The 20,680-nt window shown below is 35.9% G+C and overlaps 1 protein-coding gene and 1 pseudogene across 5 annotated transcripts in view; both read right to left on the reverse strand.

Moving 5' to 3' along the window:
* The window catches only part of Bbox1 (gamma-butyrobetaine hydroxylase 1), a 75,167-nt gene extending 61,414 nt beyond the window's left edge, over window positions 1-13,753 (reverse strand). Inside the window, exons 1-3 of one of the 5 annotated variants that reach the window (XM_047519365.1) lie at window positions 13,594-13,733; window positions 13,042-13,274; window positions 587-784 (exon numbers count right to left, since the gene is read on the reverse strand). In XM_047519365.1, coding sequence (XP_047375321.1) covers window positions 587-757 — 171 coding nt within the window. In that variant the 5' untranslated portion in view covers window positions 758-784; window positions 13,042-13,274; window positions 13,594-13,733. Of the gene's footprint in view, window positions 1-586; window positions 841-12,594; window positions 12,737-13,041; window positions 13,275-13,449; window positions 13,574-13,593 lie in introns of those variants that run through there. The other 4 variants (XM_047519362.1, XM_047519361.1, XM_047519364.1 and 1 more) reach the window with 4 other exon arrangements.
* Window positions 974-8,642, reverse strand: LOC124958343 (60S ribosomal protein L34-like; annotated as a pseudogene).
* Window positions 13,754-20,680: the final 6,927 nt, after the last annotated feature.

The following is a 20,680-nucleotide window of genomic DNA, read 5'->3' on the forward strand; positions in this document are numbered from 1 at the left end:
TTAACTCTGCTCTTCTGATAAGAATTCTGGTAAATTTGGAAGAGAAAAACAGGGGAGTGGTGGTCATGTCTTTTTTTTTTTTTTTTTTTTTTTGAGAACTGTTCTTTCAGGGCAAACCTTGCACATCTAACAACTAAAAAAAGATTCATTGATAAACTTAAAAAAAATTGTCAGTGCTATTTTTTGAATGTTCACTGTATGCTGAGTAGTGTGTTAAACTTTTTTTTTAACCCATATATTCTCATTGAATCATGACAGCATTACTATGAGCAAATTTTGTTAGAATCCCTAGTTTACAAGTGAGTAAACTGAGGCTCAGAAGCACTGAAATAGTTGTGTCTTCAATGCCATTTGTTAAGTGAATAATAAGCAATAATGCAGGTTTTATAAAAAATGGTAGAAGTAATAATAATAATAGCTCACACTTTTGTTTACTAAGTATGATTAATTTGCATCAAGCACTACATGAACATGATTCTACAGTTGGCATATACATGGTAACATGAAAACAGTATTATTTAATTTATTTTAGACTAGCTTCTTTATTGATTTGGAAGAGAAGGAAGTCATTCTTTAGAGATATTACCTTTTTTCTGTCGAACACCAGGTCTTTAATACCAATATTCACATCAAGAGCTTCCAGGAGAAGTTTCCGTGCTTTTGCAGAATCCAGGTAGCAATCGGAGCACTGGCAATTGTCTCGAAGCCACACAGCTGGGTAGAGGGACTCTGCCCCATCGTTCCAGAGGATCTGCATCAAGTGATTCCCATCCAGAGCTTCTGCCTTTTGAATGACACAATGCATGTTTCCTGTCTTTGAGGGTAAATCCCGTTCGCTACCTGCCGTTAAATCAGTGTTAAAAGGAATAGTCAGGTGGATTGGATCTAAACTTGAGTTCTGTGAGTGTGAATAGTTCAAGTGGACTCTGGCCTCTCCTATTCACCTAGCTGCCTGAGCCTGTGGTTTGACTTATCAATGCTGGGGACTTTGTTCTGATGAGAGCATTTCAGATGCTGTAAACAGAAACACAGTGGCTAAAAGTAAATAAGATAAAAATGCTGGGCCAGGATCCAGATGAAAAGAATTCCTTGTTTTTCTCACAGAAATTTTAGATAATAAATTCAGAACCAATGACATATGTACTTTTATGTTTGATAAAAGCTCTGGAATTTTTTAAGAGAAAAAAATGCTCCACAAATTCATAGCATAACAATCATGCCTTTGCTATTTTAACTGATGTCCAATTGTAAATGGCCTTTGAGAAAAGATGTTTCCGTAATACTTAATAATAAACGTATTTTAATTAAGGGAATATTAATGTAATTTATTTCAAGGCACACTATAAGTAACTGATCTATTATATATTATTTATTTTTGTTTTTTATTTTTGGTATCAGGGATTCAACCCAGGAGCCCTCAACCACTGAATCACATTCCCAGTCCATCTTATTTTTTATTTTGAGACAGGGTCTTGCTAAGTTGCTGAGGCTGCCTTTGAAGTCCTTATCCTCTGACCTCAACATCCTGAGCTGCTGCCACCCTGCCTGGTTTATTATTTACTTTTTTCTCTGAGGTAGTACGTTTTCAATACTTTCAACAACTCTGTTATGCAAGGAACTTGTTTGGTTTATTCTCAAAAATTTTCTGCTTTGGTGTACATCAATATAGTGTGCTTTGATATTTTGGTTAGTTAACTTGCAACATTTATGAAGCATTTTTTATGTACCTTCATTTTAATTGGTTATACATGACCTTTTTAAAATTAAGACATCCACCAAATTTGTGGACATGCAATATCTATAGGAAAGGAAATCTAGTGCAAAAGATTCACAGTAGTATTATGAACTTAGCATCTCAATGTTGATCCTGCTTCCATTAATGACCTTCTACTTGAATTTCAGAAAACATGTCAGTGCCCTAAATTTTACTTTCTTCATTTTTATTTTCCAGGATGCTATGTAAGAATTAGAACTTACATAGAAAAAATAAAATTTACATGGAAGTAGAACTTCTTAATGTCTTTCAGAAAATGATCAGTTCATCATTAATAAAAGATAATGTGACAATAGAAATGAAACTCCATTGCCTTGAGATTATTGTATATCAAACACACATACACATACACACACACAAAAATGAATGTTTGTAAACTTCCTTCAATGTACTGCAACAGCAACTAGGTGCTTCAATATTTAGCAAGACAAAATTGATCCTTGCTTTTCTTGAACTTCTGGGAAGATTTTATACAACATTAAAAATGACTTTAGAAATACTTTACACAATATTAAAAAAAAGGAACTTTAGTTGACTGTTATACATGTACCTCCCAAATCATTAGCTTGAATGTTTTATTCAGGTAACGGAAGAGAGTCAAGGCAAGAAAGATTGCTTTCTTCATTTAGTACACTTCAATTATCTAATGCAGAAATGCAATTCACTGGACCTTGTGTATATATCTGCTTGTGAACTCTTACTTTTTAAAAATTTGCATAATGACAGGAGAGCACTAATACTTAAAAATCATTACAATTATAATTTAGTTAAAATCTGAAAATTTAGCTCATGAGTTTGAGTGTGGGGTTCTAGGGAAGTCCTGACATTGATTTCTCTGTGAAATGGGTAGGGAATTTGTTTTTTCTGATAGGAGGAGGAGTAGGCTGGCAGATTTTCTCACATAACCCAGTTTCAAAGGATAGTAATGATTCCAATAGAAACTGGGATAGTATAAGCAGATACTTAAATAACACATTATACCTAAGGACAAAAATTAGGAATATAAGATTTCTATTTTTTAAATCTGTGTCAGGAGTTGCCAAATATTATCTGCAAAAGGGTAGATAGTACCTCTTTTTGAGTTTGCAGGGTACATACAGTTTCTACTACATATTCTTGTTGTATTTCTTGTTGTATTTTTTAAACCCTCTAAGAATGTAATAAATACTGTCAATTCACAGAGTGCACAAAAACAGATTGTAGACTATATCTGGTCCATATACTGTAGTCTGCCTGTCCCTGATCAAGTTATTCAATTCATGGTTTCACCACAGTGGGATACAATCATGCGTGAATGCAAAAAATAGTTCTCTTCTTCCTCCTCATATAAAAATTAAATTTACCTTTAAAATACACATTAAATACCTTCTTTGCACATACTGCGCTAGAGGGTACAAAGATGACCATGAAATTCTAGACCATAAGGAAAACTGAGATGGTTATGAAAGTAAACACAAAATAAGGCTGGGGAGAAATGGTGTTGAGAGCTATCTAAGAGCCTCCAGGACACCTCAGTAGAGAAGACGACTACTTGAGTAATTCTTAAAGGATCTGTGATCAGCTTTCATTTCTTCAGAGAAACATGTGATGAGTATATAGCTGTATTTCTAGTTTCCTATAACTTAGATTAGGGTATGATATAATTTTGGCCAGTGAAATATGTTTGGAAGTTTCTGGGCAGGAAAACCTTTTAAATGAAGGTAGACTTAGGTGCCTCATGCTATTTCCCCCTACTTAACTTCCTTTCCTTTCCTTCTGGATGCGAATGTGGAGGTGTTTGGAGGGGGGGCTGTCATTTTGCAGCCATGAGGCATCAAGAAGTATACGAATCTAGAAAGGAGTCAGGGTTCCCCATGGTTCTGTGAAATCACATTACCAGGGATGGATGGTCATGTCTAGACCTCTTTTTTACGTGAGAAAATCAAACTCCTTACCTATTTAAGTTTGCCATATCTGTACCAAAAGAGCAATTAATGCAATTTATTAAAGATAAGAAATATAGCACAGAATGCTTTTGTTCATATGGACACCCAAGAAGTGAATATCTCTGCTATACTTGCAGTATATATACCAGGTTTTCTTTTTTATTACAAGGTTTTCCCCAATGAGTGGCAAGCAGACAGACGGAATATTCAGGTTTCACAGCACATGATTATTAACGTAGATGCCCACAGACAAAATAGAAAGGAAGGAAAAAGTTATATGCATGTATCCTAGTTTGTGTATCTCATTATCCTTGTGGTCTTTACCTAATCTATTCTTAAGTTGTTGGATTATTCATTTGCTAAAATTTGTTGACAAAAACCAAAGGCTAAAGATACCTCAAAATAGTAATGCACATAAAACTAGCACATATAGCCTGAAAGTTTGTTTTCTTTATAATAATCTTCTTGGTAAGAAAGTGAAATAAGCCAAACCCAAAAAAACAAATGCCAAACGTTTCTCTGACGTGCTTTAAGAACATACATTGACTGGAAATAAAGGAATGTGAATGGCTATTCCATGCAGAGTAACTACCGCCCCCCCCAAAAAAAGTAGTGGTTACTTACACCCAGACAAAATAGACTTGAACTAGAAAACTGTAACAGGTGACAAAGGTCATTATATAATGATAAGTCAGTCAATTTATCAAGAAGGTTAATAATTGTAAATACATTTACATATATGTTCTATATGAGACATATGGAAGGTTGAATTTTAAAGAATAAAAAATCTGAACAGAGTACTAATGGGTTTGGAAGTTGAATCAATAATCAAAACCCTTCAACCATGAAAAACCCAGGACGTAATGGTTTCATTGGTGAATTTTTTCATTTATTTAAAGAATAATTGACACAATTCTTTTTAAACTCCTCCTCAAAGAATGGAAGAGTATAGAACACTTCCAAACTCATTTTATGCAGCCAGCATTACCCTTAAACTAAAACTGGGCCAGGAAATTAAAAGATTAGAAAATTTTAGGCCAACGTAGGTATAATAGGTCCATTAACTATCATCACACTCAATGATTAAAAGTAAAAATCTTATTCTCTAATAACAGGAACAAGACAAGAGTGACCACTCTGACCATTTCTGTTCAACATAATATTGGAAGTCCGAGGCAGAGAAATTAGGCAAAAAAAAAAAAAAAAAAAAAAAAAAAAAAAATCAAAGGAAGGAGTAAAATTGTCTCTGTTCATTGATGACATGATATTATCACAGAACACCCTGAAGACTTCAGAAAAACTTGTAGAAGTAACAAGCAAATTTAGTAAGGTTGCAGGACAATTAGCATTCAAATATATAATTTCTCTATACTATTAGTGAATATTCTAAGAAGGTACTAAGAGCATACTAAGGCTAACGTAGATGAATGCATATGTGAAAATCCTCAATGAAATGCTAGAAAAATTAATTCAATGACATTAAAAGTATCGCATACTAAGGTCAAGGTAATGGCCTTAGTAATAATAGTAGTAATAATCCAATTTATCTTACCATCAATGAAAACACATAGAATTCAGTACAACTAAGGAAACGAAAGATTTACACACCAAAGACTATAAGACAATGATTTAAATAAGTTGAAGAAGATATAAATAAATGAAATACCTCAGATTCATGAATTAAAAGAATGAATATTGCTAAAAAGGTCCATATTACACAAAGGGATGCAATTTCTATCAAAATTCCAATTATAGTTTTCAAAGAAACAGAAAATTTGCATAAGACCATAAAAGTCCCAAATAGCCAAGGCAATCATGACAAATGAAAATAAAGTTGGAGGTACCAAGTAACTCAAATACACTACAGTGCTATGACAATTAAAATAACATGGTGCTGGCATAAAAACAGACATAAATCCATGGAATGGAATAGTTAAAACCAGAAATAAATCCATGTATTTAAGGTCAATTGGTCTTTGACAAAGTTTCTAATAATACACAATGAAAAAGACAGTCTCATCAACAAATAGTGATAGAATACTATATATCTTGGTTGAGAGAATGAATCTGAACGCTTCTATCACACCATAAACAAAAATCATCTCACAATGGAATGATGACATGAACCTCAGATAGAGCACTAATCTCCAGGATATATAAAGAACTCAAAAAACTTAACACCAAAAAATCAAATAACCCAATCAATAAATGGGCTAAGGAACTAAATATACACTTCACAGAAGAAGATATACAATTGATCAACAAATATATGAAAAAAATGTTCCACATCTCTAGCAATTAGAGAAATGCAAATCAAAACTACTCTAAAATTTCATGTCACTCCAGTCAGAATGGCAATTATCAAGAATACAAGCAACAATAAATGTTGGCTAGGATGTGGGGAAAAGGTACACTCATACATTGCTGGTGGGACTGCAAATTGGTGTAACTGCTCTGGAAAGCAGTATGGAGATTCCTTAAAAAACTGGAATGGAACCACCATTTGACCCAGCTATCCCACTCCTCAGTCTATACCCAAAGGACTTAAAATCAGCATGCTACAGTGACACAGTCACATCAATGTTTACAGCAGCTCAATTCACAATAGCTAAACTGCGGAATCAACTTAGATGGCTTTCAATAGATGAATGGATAAAGAAACTGTGGTATATATACACAATGGAATATCACTCAGCCTTAAAGAAGAGTGAAATTATGACATTTGCAGGTACATGGATGGTGTTTGAGAATATCATGCTAAGTGAATTAAGCCAATTCCACAAAATCAAAAGCCAAATGTTTTCTCAGATATGTGGATGCTGATCCATAATGGGGGGTGGTGGTAAGGGAAGAATGGAGGAACTTTAGATTAGGCAGAGGGGAGTGGGGCAGAGAAGGGAGTTTGGGGATGGGAAGGATGGTGGAATGAGATGGACATTATTCCCCTATGTACATGTATGATTGCACTAATGATGTGACTCTGAATTTGTACAAAAAGGAATAAGAAGTTGTGCTCCATTTGTGTACAATGAGTCAAAATGCTTTCTGCTGTCATATATAACTAATTAGAACAAATTATAATTTTAAATTACTTAAAAAATAGAATGATTTAAAATAATGCACTCAAGTGAAAATTACTAGAATAAAACATAAGGAGAAACTCCATGATGTTGGTCTGGACAATGATATTTTGATATGAATTAAAAAACACAGGGACTAAAAATCAAGACGAGACTAATGGGATTGCCTCAAGCTAAAAAAAAAAAAAAAAAAAAAACCTTCTGTACAGCTGAGGAAATAATCAACAGAGTAAAGAGATAATCAACAGAAAGGGAGAAAGTATTTGCAAGCCATATATCTAATAAGGAGTTTATAACCCAAATACATTAGGAACTCAGATGGTCTAATAGGAAGAAAACAAATAACCCCATTAAAAAATGGAAAAGGGACCTGAATAGATATTTCTCAAAAAAGAAATTTACAAAAGGCCAGGAGGTCTATGAAAAAATGCTCCATCCTGTATTATCAGAGACTGGGCACAATGGTGCTCACCTGTAATCTTAAGTGACTCAGGAAGCTGAGACAGGAGGATTACACGTTTGAGGTCATTCTCAGCAACTTAATGAGACCCTCAGCGATTTAGCAAGTCCTTGCCTCAAAAAATAATAAAATTGTAAAAATAAAAGAGACTAGGGATGTAGTGCTGTGGCAAAGGACCCATGGGTTCAATCCCCAGTATGATATCTCTTTCTCTCTCTCATAGAAATACAAACCCAAACTACCTTGAGCTATTACCTCACACCTATTAGAATGGCTGTGATAAAAAGACAAAATATAAGTGTTGTTGAGGCTATAGAGAATGGGGATGCCTTAGATACTGTTAGGGGGAATGCTAATTTTTATAGTTATTATGGAAAACAGAAATAGGATTCCTCAAAAAATTAAGAATATAAGTACCACATGATCCATCTGTCTCACTATTGGGTACATATCCAAAAGAAATAAACAGATGTGTTGAAGAGATCGCTAATGTGTCATGTTAACAGTAGCATTATTCACAGTAGTCAAGGCATAGAATCAACCTAAGTATCTATTGATGGATGAATGGATAAAGAAAAAAATGATATATATATATATATGTATATATATATTTTATACATATATATGTATTTTAGACTATTATCTAGTCATACAAAAGAAAGGAAATTGTCATTTGTGAGAACATGGATCAACCTGAAGAACGTTATGCTAAGTGAACTAAAAGGCACAGAGAGACAAGTACAGTATGATCTAACTTATAAGTGAAATCTAAAATTTTGAACTCACAGAAACTCAGGACCTGAGTATTGGGGAAAGGAGGAGATGTTGGTCAAAGGGTACAGAGTTTCAGTTAGGTAGTATGAATAAATTCTGGAGAGCTAATATAGTATACTTAATATGTTTAATACTATATTAGATACTGAACATTTAATCTCAGGTATTCTCAGGACACACACATGCATGCACACACACTATGTGAAGTGATAGACATTAGTTAGTTTTTTTTTTGCCTTTTGACATTTTATTATTCAAAGAAACTTAATTTTTTTTTTAATTTGGCTTTCTGACTGTGCTTGTGCCTTCAACACTTTCACAATTATTTTCTGTTCCTCAATAAGGAAAGCATGCTTAACCCTGTCACGGACACATTAAGCACACATGGAACCACCATAGACCCTGCTGACATGTTCTTTTGTTTTAGACAATCTCATAAGGACTTTGGGTCTCACAGCACAAACCCCTCGAAGTCTACCTGGGCACACACCACATGCAGATTTTGGTGCTTTCCCAACCTTCTTTGCATAAAGGTAAATGATTCTATTACCAGGGGTTTGAGACAGTCTAGTTTTGTTAGAGGCTGCATTGTAGGAAAGCCTACCATGGTACGTCAAATGCTGGACCATTCTGAGTGCCTCTAGACACTGTCCCCAGGAGAGCTAATTAGTTTGATTATGGTAATTATTTTACAATATATACACAATCAAAATATCACATTGAGTACAATAAATATATAAATATTTATTTGTAAATTATAACTCAATAAAACTCGGAAAAAATAAAATAAAATAAAAATAATATGAGTTTCAAGTACCCAGACACTTAGATTATAATAGTAATAATTGAAGTAAAAGAAGCAGTTGTTATAGTAGTAGAATTAATAGTTTGCATGTACCAAATGCTTTCTTTATGTCACCTATGTTCTAAGGGCTTCATATAGTAACTCGCTGAATCTTCATATCAACCCAAAGAAAATCTACTGTAATTATCCAAGTAAGAAGAAGTAGAAATAGGCTAGGAAATAGCATACAGATGATAGTAAAATCCATCTTGAGTTCTCTTTACATTTAGACAATTTAAAAATCTCATTTATTTTATCATCCAAGTTGCATGTGTACATATTTTGAACTCAATTTGCTTCAGTAATGTGCACATCAATAGATTTGAGGAGTGGGATAATTGGGTCAAAATGTGGGTTCATTCCAAGTTTTCTGACAAATCTCCATACTGCTTTCCAGAGTGGTTGCACCAATTTGCAACCCCACCAGCAATGCACAAGAGTGCCTTTTTCCCCACAGCCAGGCCAACACCTACTATTGCTTATGTTCTTGATAATAGCCATTCTAATTAGAGTATGGTGAAATCTTAGAGTTGTTTTAATTTGCATTTCTCTAATTACTAGAGATGTTGAATACTTTTTCATACATTTATTAATCTCCTGTATATCTTCTTCTGTAAAGTGTCTGTCCAGTTCCTTGGCCCATTTATTGATTGAGTTCTTTGTATTTTTGGTGTAAAGTTTTGTAAATTCTTTTTAAATTTTGGAGATTAGTGCTCTATTTGAAGTGTGGAAAAGATTTTCTAGCACCCTGTAGGCTCTCTTTTTGCATTATTGATTGTATCCTTGCTGAGAAAAAGCTTTTCAGCTTGAATCCATTCCACTTATTGATTCCTGCTTTGATTTTTTGTGCTTGGAGAGTCTTGTTAAGGAAGTCTGGTCCTAAGCCAACATGATGAAGATTCGGGTCTACTTTTTCTTTTATTTGGTGCAGGATATCTGGTCTAATTCCTAGGTCCTTGATCCATTTAAAGAGGTATGGAGTTTCCTCAGAAAACTTGGAATGGATCCACCTTTTAACCCAGTTATCCCAATCCTCAGTTTATACTTAAAAGACTTAAAATTAGCAAACTTCAGTGATGCAGCCACATCAATGTTTATAGCAGCTCAATTCACAATAGCTAGATTGAGGAATCAAACTAGATGCCTTTCAACAGATGAATGGATAAAGAAACTGTGGTATATATACACAGTGGAATATTATTTGACCATAAAGAAGAATAATATTATGGCATTTGCACATAAATGGATGGAATTGGAGAATATCAGGCTAAGTAAAATAAGCCAAGCTCAAAAAACCAAAGGCCGAATGTTTTCCCTGATAAATGGATGATGATACATAATGGGGGTGGTGGAGTGGGGAATAAGAGAAGAATGGAGGAAATTTAGATTACATAGAGGGAGGAGGGGGGATATGAAAGATGGTGGAATGAGACAGACATTATTACCCTATGTACATGTATGATTACGTGAATGGTATGAATCTACATTATACACAACCATAGAAACGAAAAGTTGTACCCCGCTTGTGTACAATGAATCAAAATGCAGTCTGTAAAATAAAAAAAAATTAAAAAAAAATAGATTTGAAAGTTTTTGTGGTTGTAAGAACTTTTATGCACCTTGAAATTGGAAACACTGATATTTAATGGGTGCAAAGTTCAAAGGATGTATTTTCTATCAGGATGAACAACATTCCTGTACTTAAAGATGGCACTATGCTCATATCTGTTGTTGAAGTGATCACACCTATAGAAAGTTGCAACAACAAACTAGTCACATTTCCAACTGTTCTGATCTTTATGTATCTTTTTCTTCTTCTCTCTGGGCCATTTGAACTGAAGAGGGAAAAGTACTTTTCAGTCATTAGGGGAACCTGAGACTCTTCCTCCAACCCATCTGACCAAAAAGAGGTGGCAACATCCTAATGGGAAACTGCCTGAGGCCCATGGGATATGTGGAAGAACCGGAAAAACTTGGGTGTTGATGAAGCTAAATAATGATTTAGGTATCTATGCAGGAACTTGGCGAGTCATTTCTACTCTTCACGATCTCTTTCTCAGCATTACGACAAGGGAGAAAGGTAATGCAAACAAAAGCATGGTGAAATGGGGAAATAATTTTCCATTTTAAGTTTTTTTTTTTTGGTTTATTTAAAGCTTTACTGGAGCAAGCATGATGAAAATTCAAGAGAAAAAAATCAAGTACCATCAGTATTTAAAAGCAATTCTTTCTGAAAATTCATACATGAGTATGATTGGTTGACGTCATATAGACTTAACCCACCTGACTTGATAGAATTGAGTCCAGTTGAAGCATCATGACAATTTAGTAGTTGATAAGCTACTGTGTTTTTCTGAAAAGAGCAGTTGCATCTAGCTATTATACATTATTATCAGTGGAATTTCTTTGGCAAACGAAAGAACATATGAAATGAAAATACTTATTTTACACTTAATTATTATTTTACTGCTTTTACAATTACAATTTAGTGCCTGAAATATCAGTTTGGTATTGGTGGGAAGGAATAGTTTTGCCTGTCCTCTGTAACAGCTCTGGGGTTTTGGCAGCTTCCTATCTGATGGGATAATTGTCTTTTTATTTCACAGCATCACTTGGGGTATGTGTGTGTGTGTTTTCCTTCCTTATCACCCACCAGATTTTTCCTCTTCAGAGTTATGGATTTTATCTGGGACTTCTGTTTGGCACAACTAAGTTATTTTTGAGATTCTTCTACTTCAGTGATGGGTGTGGGTTTTGTCCTTTTTTGTTTCCTTTTTTGTTTTTTTTATTTTATAAACTTAAATTTGTCACCCTCTCTCTCCAGCATTGTTTGGAGAATTAAGAAAGTAGCACTGAAAATGACTTCATGCATCGATCTTGGAAAGAAAAGTAACTCAAACTCTTGGAGACAGAAAGAAACAATCTGTAATATTACTAGGTTCAGTGCCTTCATCAAATATGCAAGGAAAACAGAAGCTCAGAGATGTTGGGTGTGATTAGTCTAAGCCCACCTTCTGGCTAGTGGGGAGGTTGTTCCAAACCCAGTTTGACCAGCTCCCTATCCACACATAAAGTCAACATTTTCTAGTTTTGATAAAAGAGAGTGCAGCAGTTTTTTCAAATGTTAATTTCAACTAATATGAAACATAATCTTTGGAGGGGAAAGCTAACTAATGACATTGGCTACCCAAAGTCCTTTAGCTTAGAGATTTAAAATTTCTTTTAAATTTATTTTTTAACTTGATGTGGTAAGTGGCTGAGATACATAATAACGTGTGAGTACATTCTCATGTAAATAATGAATTCTAGAGAACCATCAGCTTTCTCTGGAGAAGGTTCACCATTTTGCTTTTTATCTCATTTAAAGTATCAAATTTCATGCAAAAACTTCCTCCATAAATTACAAAATGGGAAACACTGGTTTCACTCCAGTGGAATTCCCATGTTCAGACTAGAACTTGAATTATCAAGGCATTTGTTTACTGATGTAATGAGTACTGGAAGATTTTTCAATTCTTTGAACCAGACCACATATATATATATATATATATATATATATATATATATATATATATATTTGATAAATCTTATGTTTTTAATCAAATCAATTCAAAATACCTATAATGTCTCTTCCTGAGCTTCTTAGAGGAACGAATGATGGAATGTGTGTACTGTGGCCTTATTAATTGACCAGCATTTTAAAGAAGTGCATTACACACTCAACTTTTTGGACTTACCAAATGGCTAAGCAACATGCAGTTGCTTTTCTTTGGGCTGTGTTAGGAACTATTTAGGGAACATTTCAAATCCTTTCTTCTCCTATCCCCAGTCTGCTTTGTAAGACAGTTTTCTGTCTGTCCACTCTGTATACTTTCTGGATCAGCTGCAGGATTACAAAATAATTTGAAGACCAGACTAAGTCAAACAAAATTGGGAAAGAGAAGCTGCCAAGAAGCAATCAGATTCACTACATTCCAAAATCAAGTCTCTTCCAGATGCCTGATGGACCATCCCCATCGAAGCCCCAAGGCTGTGAGCTACACATGACTGAAATTCCAACTGATTGCTTCCCCTTACCCACAATCCACAGACCCGAATCTACAAGCTCTTCAAATAAAAGAAAGTTAAACTCAACCCTACCTATTCTCAAATATGCTTTAAGCACTAAACCACACAAAACTTACCAAGTAAAGAAAACGTCAGATTTGTTCCTAGGTGTCCTTTGGAGAGGGAGCCTTCCAGTGCCCGTCACATCGCAGGACTGATCTACCCTAGTTTCTAGTCTGATGTGGGACTTGTCCTTGGAAGCCTTTCTGCTCCTGGCAGCTCTGTAGCAGCCCTGCCCCCCAGACAGAGCTGAGGTTTGCAAATGAGGAAGGATGTCTCAATCTGAAGGTGTAGCAACTCCTGAAGGGAGCTTGGAAGTTCAAAAATGAAACATAAAGAGCTTTTATGGCCTGGAGGGGAAGCAGTTAACAAGAGAAAGTACTTTTAACTACTACAGGTTCCCCAAACCATAAAACCCCAGGACTCAGTGGAAAACATGACCTCAGTTTAGAATCTTTCTTGATAGAAGGAAACACATTTCCCACCTGTCTGGCAGCAGCACAGCAACAGGAACAAGTGAAGAAGCTCTTTCTCTTCTCTCCCACCTGCTCGCTGTGATCACTATTTGACTGCAAACTCACTTTGATGTTCAGATGTGCATCTGATAGGCAGGAGCTACCAACTCTTACCTGAGTAGATCAGAGGTGGCATCTACTTGCTTATAGACTATTCCAACATGAGACTCTTTGGAGAGTAGTAGGTTAGTTGTATGGGGCTAGGAGAAGGCTGGGCTTGCCTGGCACTCTCACTTAATCTGATACCCTTTCTCTACAGTTTTGGCTGAAATATGCAGCAGTTGCCAGAGAACCTGGAGCTCTTCGGAAGGCAGTTGGTTGCTCAGTGATTTTACTCACAACACACAGCCTTTATGGCAACAAAAGGGAAAGGCCAGGGTGGGCATTGTGCCAGGGATCCAGAGCTTGGCTGCCAGGCATTTACTTGGGGAGTGCCCAGTGCTGGAGGAGGGCTTGTTGGACAAGTTCCAAGTTCCATTTCCTAACATGGTCCTTGTTATATTAAGAAAGAGTTACCAGGTAGCAGGTGAAGACCAGGAAAGAGAGAAGTATGAGCCTTTGGCCCTCCTCTCACCACCTCTGCCCTTCCCAAAAAGACAGAGGCAGCCTCAGCCTGCAACTTGTTGCTTCTTGCCCAAAGGAGTCACACTGCTGTGAGACTCAGACGAAAAGAAACAAAAGAGTGAACCAAAGAGAGAGAGAAATGCGGCCTAACTCCATGGTGATTTCCTCTACAGTTTGTTGCCCAGAATGATCCCTGTTTTCCAGAATAGCAGTGTCCCCTCCCTCAATGATGCTCTGTCAATTCCTTTCACAGTAACATTTACACTGTGTCTGCATCTGTGTCACCTCCTCCACTTCCCTTCCTTCCCCAAGTCTCCAAGTCAAATTACTGACACCCAGTGTCCAATGAAGGTGACAGCAGCTTGCTTCCCATGTGTGTGGGGGGATGTATGTATTTGGGTTACATTATTTAAATGCTGGTAAGTACGGCCAGCATTTAAAACCACAGCAATCAAAGGTATAGATGAGCTAGAAGTAGTCAGTTTATTATATTTTAATAATTCATGACATAACAAAAATACAGCTAATTTTACTTGACATCTTGTGCTTTAGAAAAAATTTGCTTGAATCAATTAAGTAAGTGCTGTTTCAGCTTGAAGGAAGTTGTCGAAAAAATATGTTGCATGTATGTGGTTGCTAATGGAGTAAGTAAATAAAATGAAACAGACCACAAATAAATCTGTCAATAAGATTTAAAAATTTGTAAATAAAGAGTCAATTTCTAAAACCAATAGGCAAATAAACAGACAAGCAGACAAACAAAACCCTGTTCTTCACTGGAAGGAATCTCGTAAATGGACATGGGAATGCAGATGATGTCTTTTGAACAGATGGATTTCCTGTTCTTTGCATATGTGCCCAGTAGTGGGATTGTTGGCTCAAGTGGTAGATTTATTTATTTATTTTGGTACCAGGGATTGAACCATTGAGCCACCTCTCCAGACCTTTTTTATTTTTTATTTTGAAACAGGGTCTTGCTAAATTGCTTAGGGCCTCGTTAAGTTGCTGAGGCCGTCTTTGAACTTGGGGTCCTCCCGTCTCAGCCTCCTGGGCTGCTGGGATTATAGGTGTGCGCCAACACACTTGGCGGTAGTTTGACTTTCAGGTGTGTTGCAGAGCCGCCATGCTGTTTTCCACAATGGCTGTACTACTTTACTTTATGGTCACCTGCGGACAAGGTCTCCCTTGTCTCCACATCCTTGCCAGCACATCGGTCATCTCTTTGAAAAGCCATGCTAACAGTGTAAAGTGCTATCTCATTGTGGCTTTAGTTTTCATTTCCCTGATCATTAGTGATTTGGGGGTATTTTCCTACCTGTTGGACATTTGTATGTCTACTTTGGATAAATTTCAATTCAGATTCTTTTTCCATTTTTTAGATCAGGCTATTTGTTTTCTTGTTTGGATTGCTTTAGTTGCTTGCATACTTTGAATGTTAACTCCTTTTTAGTTGTATGGTTTGCAAATATTTTATCCCATTCCATAGCCTGTCTCTTCTTCACTCTATTGTTTCCTTGGTGGTGCAGAAAATTGTTAGCTAATTTAATCATATTTGTCTAATATTGTTTTTGATGCCTGTGTTTTTAGAGTCATATTAAAACAAAACAAAACAACAACAACAACAACAAACCATTGCCCAGGACATTGTCATTGCAGTTTTGTTTACAATGTCTAAGATAGGGAGTCAACCTCAGTGTCCATCAACAGATGAACAAATGAATTGATAAAGGAAATCTCTCTCACACATGTGAGCACATACACACATGTGCACATACATACACACATACAATGAAATATCATTCAACCTAAAAAATGAAGGAAATCCTGTCATTTGTAACAACATAGATGAACCTGGAGAACATAAGCCAGACACAGAAAGACAAGTACTGTATGATCTCGATTATGTGGGATCTAAAAACGCCAAACTCATAGAAGCAGATGGTAGAATGGTATTTGCCAGAGGCTGGAGGTTGGGGTGAGGGACTGAGGAGCTGTTACTCAAAGAAAGGTACAAAGCTTCACTGATATAGGATAAAAAAAGTTCAGGAGATCTGTTGTATAGGTGATTATAAACTGATAATAATGTATATTTAAAAATCATTCAGAGAATAGATCTTAAATGTCACAACAAAAAACTGATAAGTATGCAAAGTAATTGGTATGTTAATTAGTTTGATTTAACCATTTCACAATATATGCATACAGCAAAGCAATACATTGTACACTGCAAATATATGCAATAATTATTTTTAAAAAATAGACCTTAAGATAAATAAATAAGACTCCTTAAGATTGAAGAACATAACATGAGGCATTTGGTGAGGGCTCTTCCCTGTCCGTGGTGTAGCCCTTTACAGTCTTCAGCTTGCTTCCACACGTGGCTTTCAGTGCACCATCCTGGAAATAGCAGGCAATGCTAACATTGTGGATTGCAGGTGGAGGAAATGGGCCCACAGCGCTTCAAGAAGTACAGAAGGTACCAACCCTTATATGGGGCAGCATTGGTATTGGAGCCTATATGCTGAAACTCTGCCCTTGTGTTTCTCATTCTCAGATAAATAATGAAAGTGCTTCTGTCATGCATGGTGACAGAATCCTGATCAACGAACAAGGTCAGGCCAGGATTTTCAAAAGATTCATCTGGATAGACAGGAGGAGCACTTTCAATGAATGAGAAGCTGCTCTGAGTCCATCCAATAACAAATATTCTATGATAAATAAATATTACCATATAACACAAAATCTATTATACTTTTGTAAATAATATAAATTATTGCTAACTAAAAGTAGCAACCAAATCCTGAACTTTGAGTCACTCCATCTTCAAGAACTTAGTAAGTTCTGAGATAACAGCAAGCTGTTAATAGATGGTAATTAATACTATTATTTTACTTGGATTATAAAGAGGGGTGGAAATATAGATAATTTGATCTTCAAAAGTATTCATTTATTTTTATGTCAGATATCAGTGGAATGAGAGCTCACAAGAGCTTTGGAAGATTTATATTTGGTACCATTTTTTGAACAGGAAGTAAGGACCTCTATCCTGGGTCCTGTGTTTAAGAGGGCTCTGTTTTTGTCCACTTCCAGTTGTACCAATCACCAAAGGATGATTTGTCTTTGGGATTAAGAGACCCATCCAGAGCCCACACCATCCCTTTATTCTAAATAATGGTCTGGGATCCCAGACCTTAACTTTTTAGACCCCTCCAGACTTGTGTCTGCTTCTAGGATATGTGACTGACCCCTTCTTCCTGTCCACTGATGTTGTCCTACCACACTGGTTTGTATGCTCCTAAGCCTAAGGGGGTGGTCTACAGACAGCTTTTATATGCATGTATGGTGTATACACAGGGGAAGGTGGGTGTGTTGGAATGGCTACTGTGAACTCCCTCCCAGTGCAAGGTGAACACAGAATGGAATGAGAAGTGGAGAAAGCTAGGGCTTCAGGCTGCAGTCTGGGGGCTGGAGGCCAGGGAATGACTCTCTTCCCTGCCAAATCCTGGCATGGAATAATAAGGAATCTGGCATTTAACTCAAACATGGCCTTCCGGGTTATTATGAAGGTTTATTTTCCAAGTTTGGAAGATAGAACTTCTTTGTACTTACCAGTTATGCTTTATAAATGGTGATAAGTTAGTAAATGCTTAATAAGAGACTCTTGGGAAATAAATGAATATACAGGCAAACACCTATCCAGTTCTAGGGTTTGCCATTTATCTTGACCAAAATGCTTCCACTGTGACTTATTTCTCTCTAGCATTGCAACATTACTGTATGTGAGTTTGGGAAAAGATGCATATAATCAGCACTCTTCAGCCTAGAAGACCTGGCTCCAGCCCATTGCTATTTATAATTTTAAGTATTTATACATGTGGTGTAGGAACCTCAATTTATACTCTCATCTTGAGTCCCTCAAATATTTATGATGGACTCTAGTGCACAAAGAAGTGTCAGCATTTAACAGATCCTTAATAAATACTTCTTGCATAAAAGGTCCCATTAGTTGTGGGACAAGCCATTCTTCTACAAATTAATATGTGCTTTATATGGTTCTTGACTAAGTGAGACAGTTCATGTGAAAGCATCTAACATGGTTCTTGGCACTTTGTATATAACCAATAGATGTTGCTGAAAGAATGAATAATAGACATTCAATGATTTTAATTTCTTTTTTATTATCATATTTAGGGAAAATTTTAGTTTTTTACTTCAGGCTATTCTTAGATGTTTGTAATTTTCTACAGTTGTCTTGAGGTAAAGTCAAATGCCCATTTTTCTCAGGGTTTTTCTTGGAGAACCCTTGTGATAGACGGCTCATTTTCATAATGTTCCCAAGGGAACAATGCTCACACTATGTTACTCATTTTAGAAAGTTTGGTGAAATTCCATTTGGCTGCATGTCTGTTATCTGAGCCTAGGAGAGGGAAGTCTGTGTTTTATGCTCTGACTTTGTTCTTAGCTGTATTTTGCATCTTGGGATAGTGGAGAGAAAAATGGCTTTGAATTAATACTTGAGATTTAGTCATTCCATATGTTGTCCTCAGTGAGGAATGTGTTGAGTTTTCAAGATGAACATGTAAAAGAATAAGAAAGTGCAAAAGATTCATCTGCAGCCTTCTCTCATTTGCTAATGGAACAAAGCTTAATGAGGAGTGGTAATTTCTATTAGAAATTGTTTGAACTGAAGAACATGTTCCATCAGTAAGTAGTTTACACACTTGGTATAAGAATTGTTTTTTTCTTAGTAATTTATGATAGCAGATGTTTTACCTCTCATGGGAACTTTTCTTCCCTCTCCAAGTATGCATTTTAATGTTGCTACCATACTCTACATGAGCCTTTCCTCCTCCTCAATATTTTCTTAGCAGTTAGATTTTTTTCCTTTTTTTATTTACTTTACAGTGCCACAAGTAACTTTTGTTTTACCTACCAATTCCCAGGTAAAGTTACTTTAACTGAACTCTGTTTTTAAAAACTCAAATGCCTAGGAAAAGAACCTCTTTTAAACATAGCAAAGAACTTGTCTGTGAGTCTTCCTTTTTGCTATCAAAAATGCAGTTATTTCTCCCAAAGACTTGCAAAAAGGAAAGTCCTAGGATCAGATGATAAAAATATTGGAAACTCATCTGAATGGGTTGCTGAATAAAAACACAGATTTGTCAATAGGAACATCAACTTAAAGACCAAGCCCAGGAAAATCTTCAGTAAAATTAGAAGTATAATTTGTGACTTGAAAGAGCTGTAAACATTTTCTGATTCAATAATCTAATTTTCTAGATGATGAGCATGAAATACTTCTAAGTGAAGGTAAAAGCAGATAGTATCAGGGGACAGTCTAGGTATTTTTATTTTTAATATTAGCTAGAATGGGTTAAAAAATGGTACATTAGTAAATAACTGCAAATATCAGTGCTTTAAGACAGAAGTGGGCATTTTCTTACATATACCACATGCCCATCATGGGTGATCTGTGAACTTGGGGATCAAGATAGATGAAACCTCTACCACCTAGAGCATCACCAGATGCTGTGACAGACAGAAAATAGGCATGGCTCATGATGCGTGGTATTTAAAGCATTGCATAATAATATTCCTACTCTTTTTGTTCATCAAAGTCAATGGTTATGCATCCCTTCAAGGAGGTAGGACTGCAATCCTACTGTGTTCTCTGAAGGAGTAAAACAAATATTTTGAATAGTCTCCGTATATAGATCCTTATTACTCATGCAATCATTAACAAATTTTAAATGTGTCAACTCACAGACACCAAGAGTACACATGGAATTCATACGAAGACCTTTAAAAATAAAATGCTTTAAGAATACAATTATAGAAAATACATTCTGGAAATTGATCACACTACTGGATGGCTGAAAAGTTTCTCCCATCCTGGAGACCAGGCTATGAGCTGGTTGCATTAGTGAGACCAAGCTGTTGCAGGATAAATGATATTGAGATGTCGAAGGAAAGGACCCGTTGGAATGTGAGGAGACCTTGAGGAAAAGGGTTTAGAGGAGAAAAACAGCATCCCTCCTGCACCAGATCAAGAATTTTTGTAGTACATCTGCTGAAGAATGCCTCTACAACATATTTCCAATATATTTGAAACCTACAAATAGTTTTCTTCATCAAACTATTTTTGAATCACAATTTGACTTCAATAAATTTTTTTTCCAAGTGGGAGAAAAGAAACAGATCAAGTCCATATGAATATTTTACATTTGTAATTTAAGTACTCATAATTTAATAAATTGATCTCTAGATTATAGGTTTTAATTAAGATGATGCAGGGGAGTCTCAGTAAATGTCATCAACCCTAGGAGACTGACGTTTTATGAGTCTGCACGGGCAATACTTGCATGTGGTAAATTCTCAGGAGATGCTACTGGGTAAGGCCTCCTCATCAGTCATGTAGCGGGCAAAATCTGACTTCTGTCACCTTGCAAAAGATAATTCTTGCTTGCTTTTCTATTAATAAGCTTGTCTCCAAGCATAATGTGAAGAGTGCTAATTATCTTCTTAATAAGATCTCTCCTCCACTCAGAGAAAGCACACTAGGGGTAGCTAACCCCATGGCTAGCAACACACAGCATCTCCTCATTGAGATTTAAATCTCCTTGAGATTTTTTTATTT

Source organism: Sciurus carolinensis, chromosome 11, assembly GCF_902686445.1.
Source record: "Sciurus carolinensis chromosome 11, mSciCar1.2, whole genome shotgun sequence".
Taxonomy (NCBI): Eukaryota; Metazoa; Chordata; class Mammalia; order Rodentia; family Sciuridae; genus Sciurus; species Sciurus carolinensis.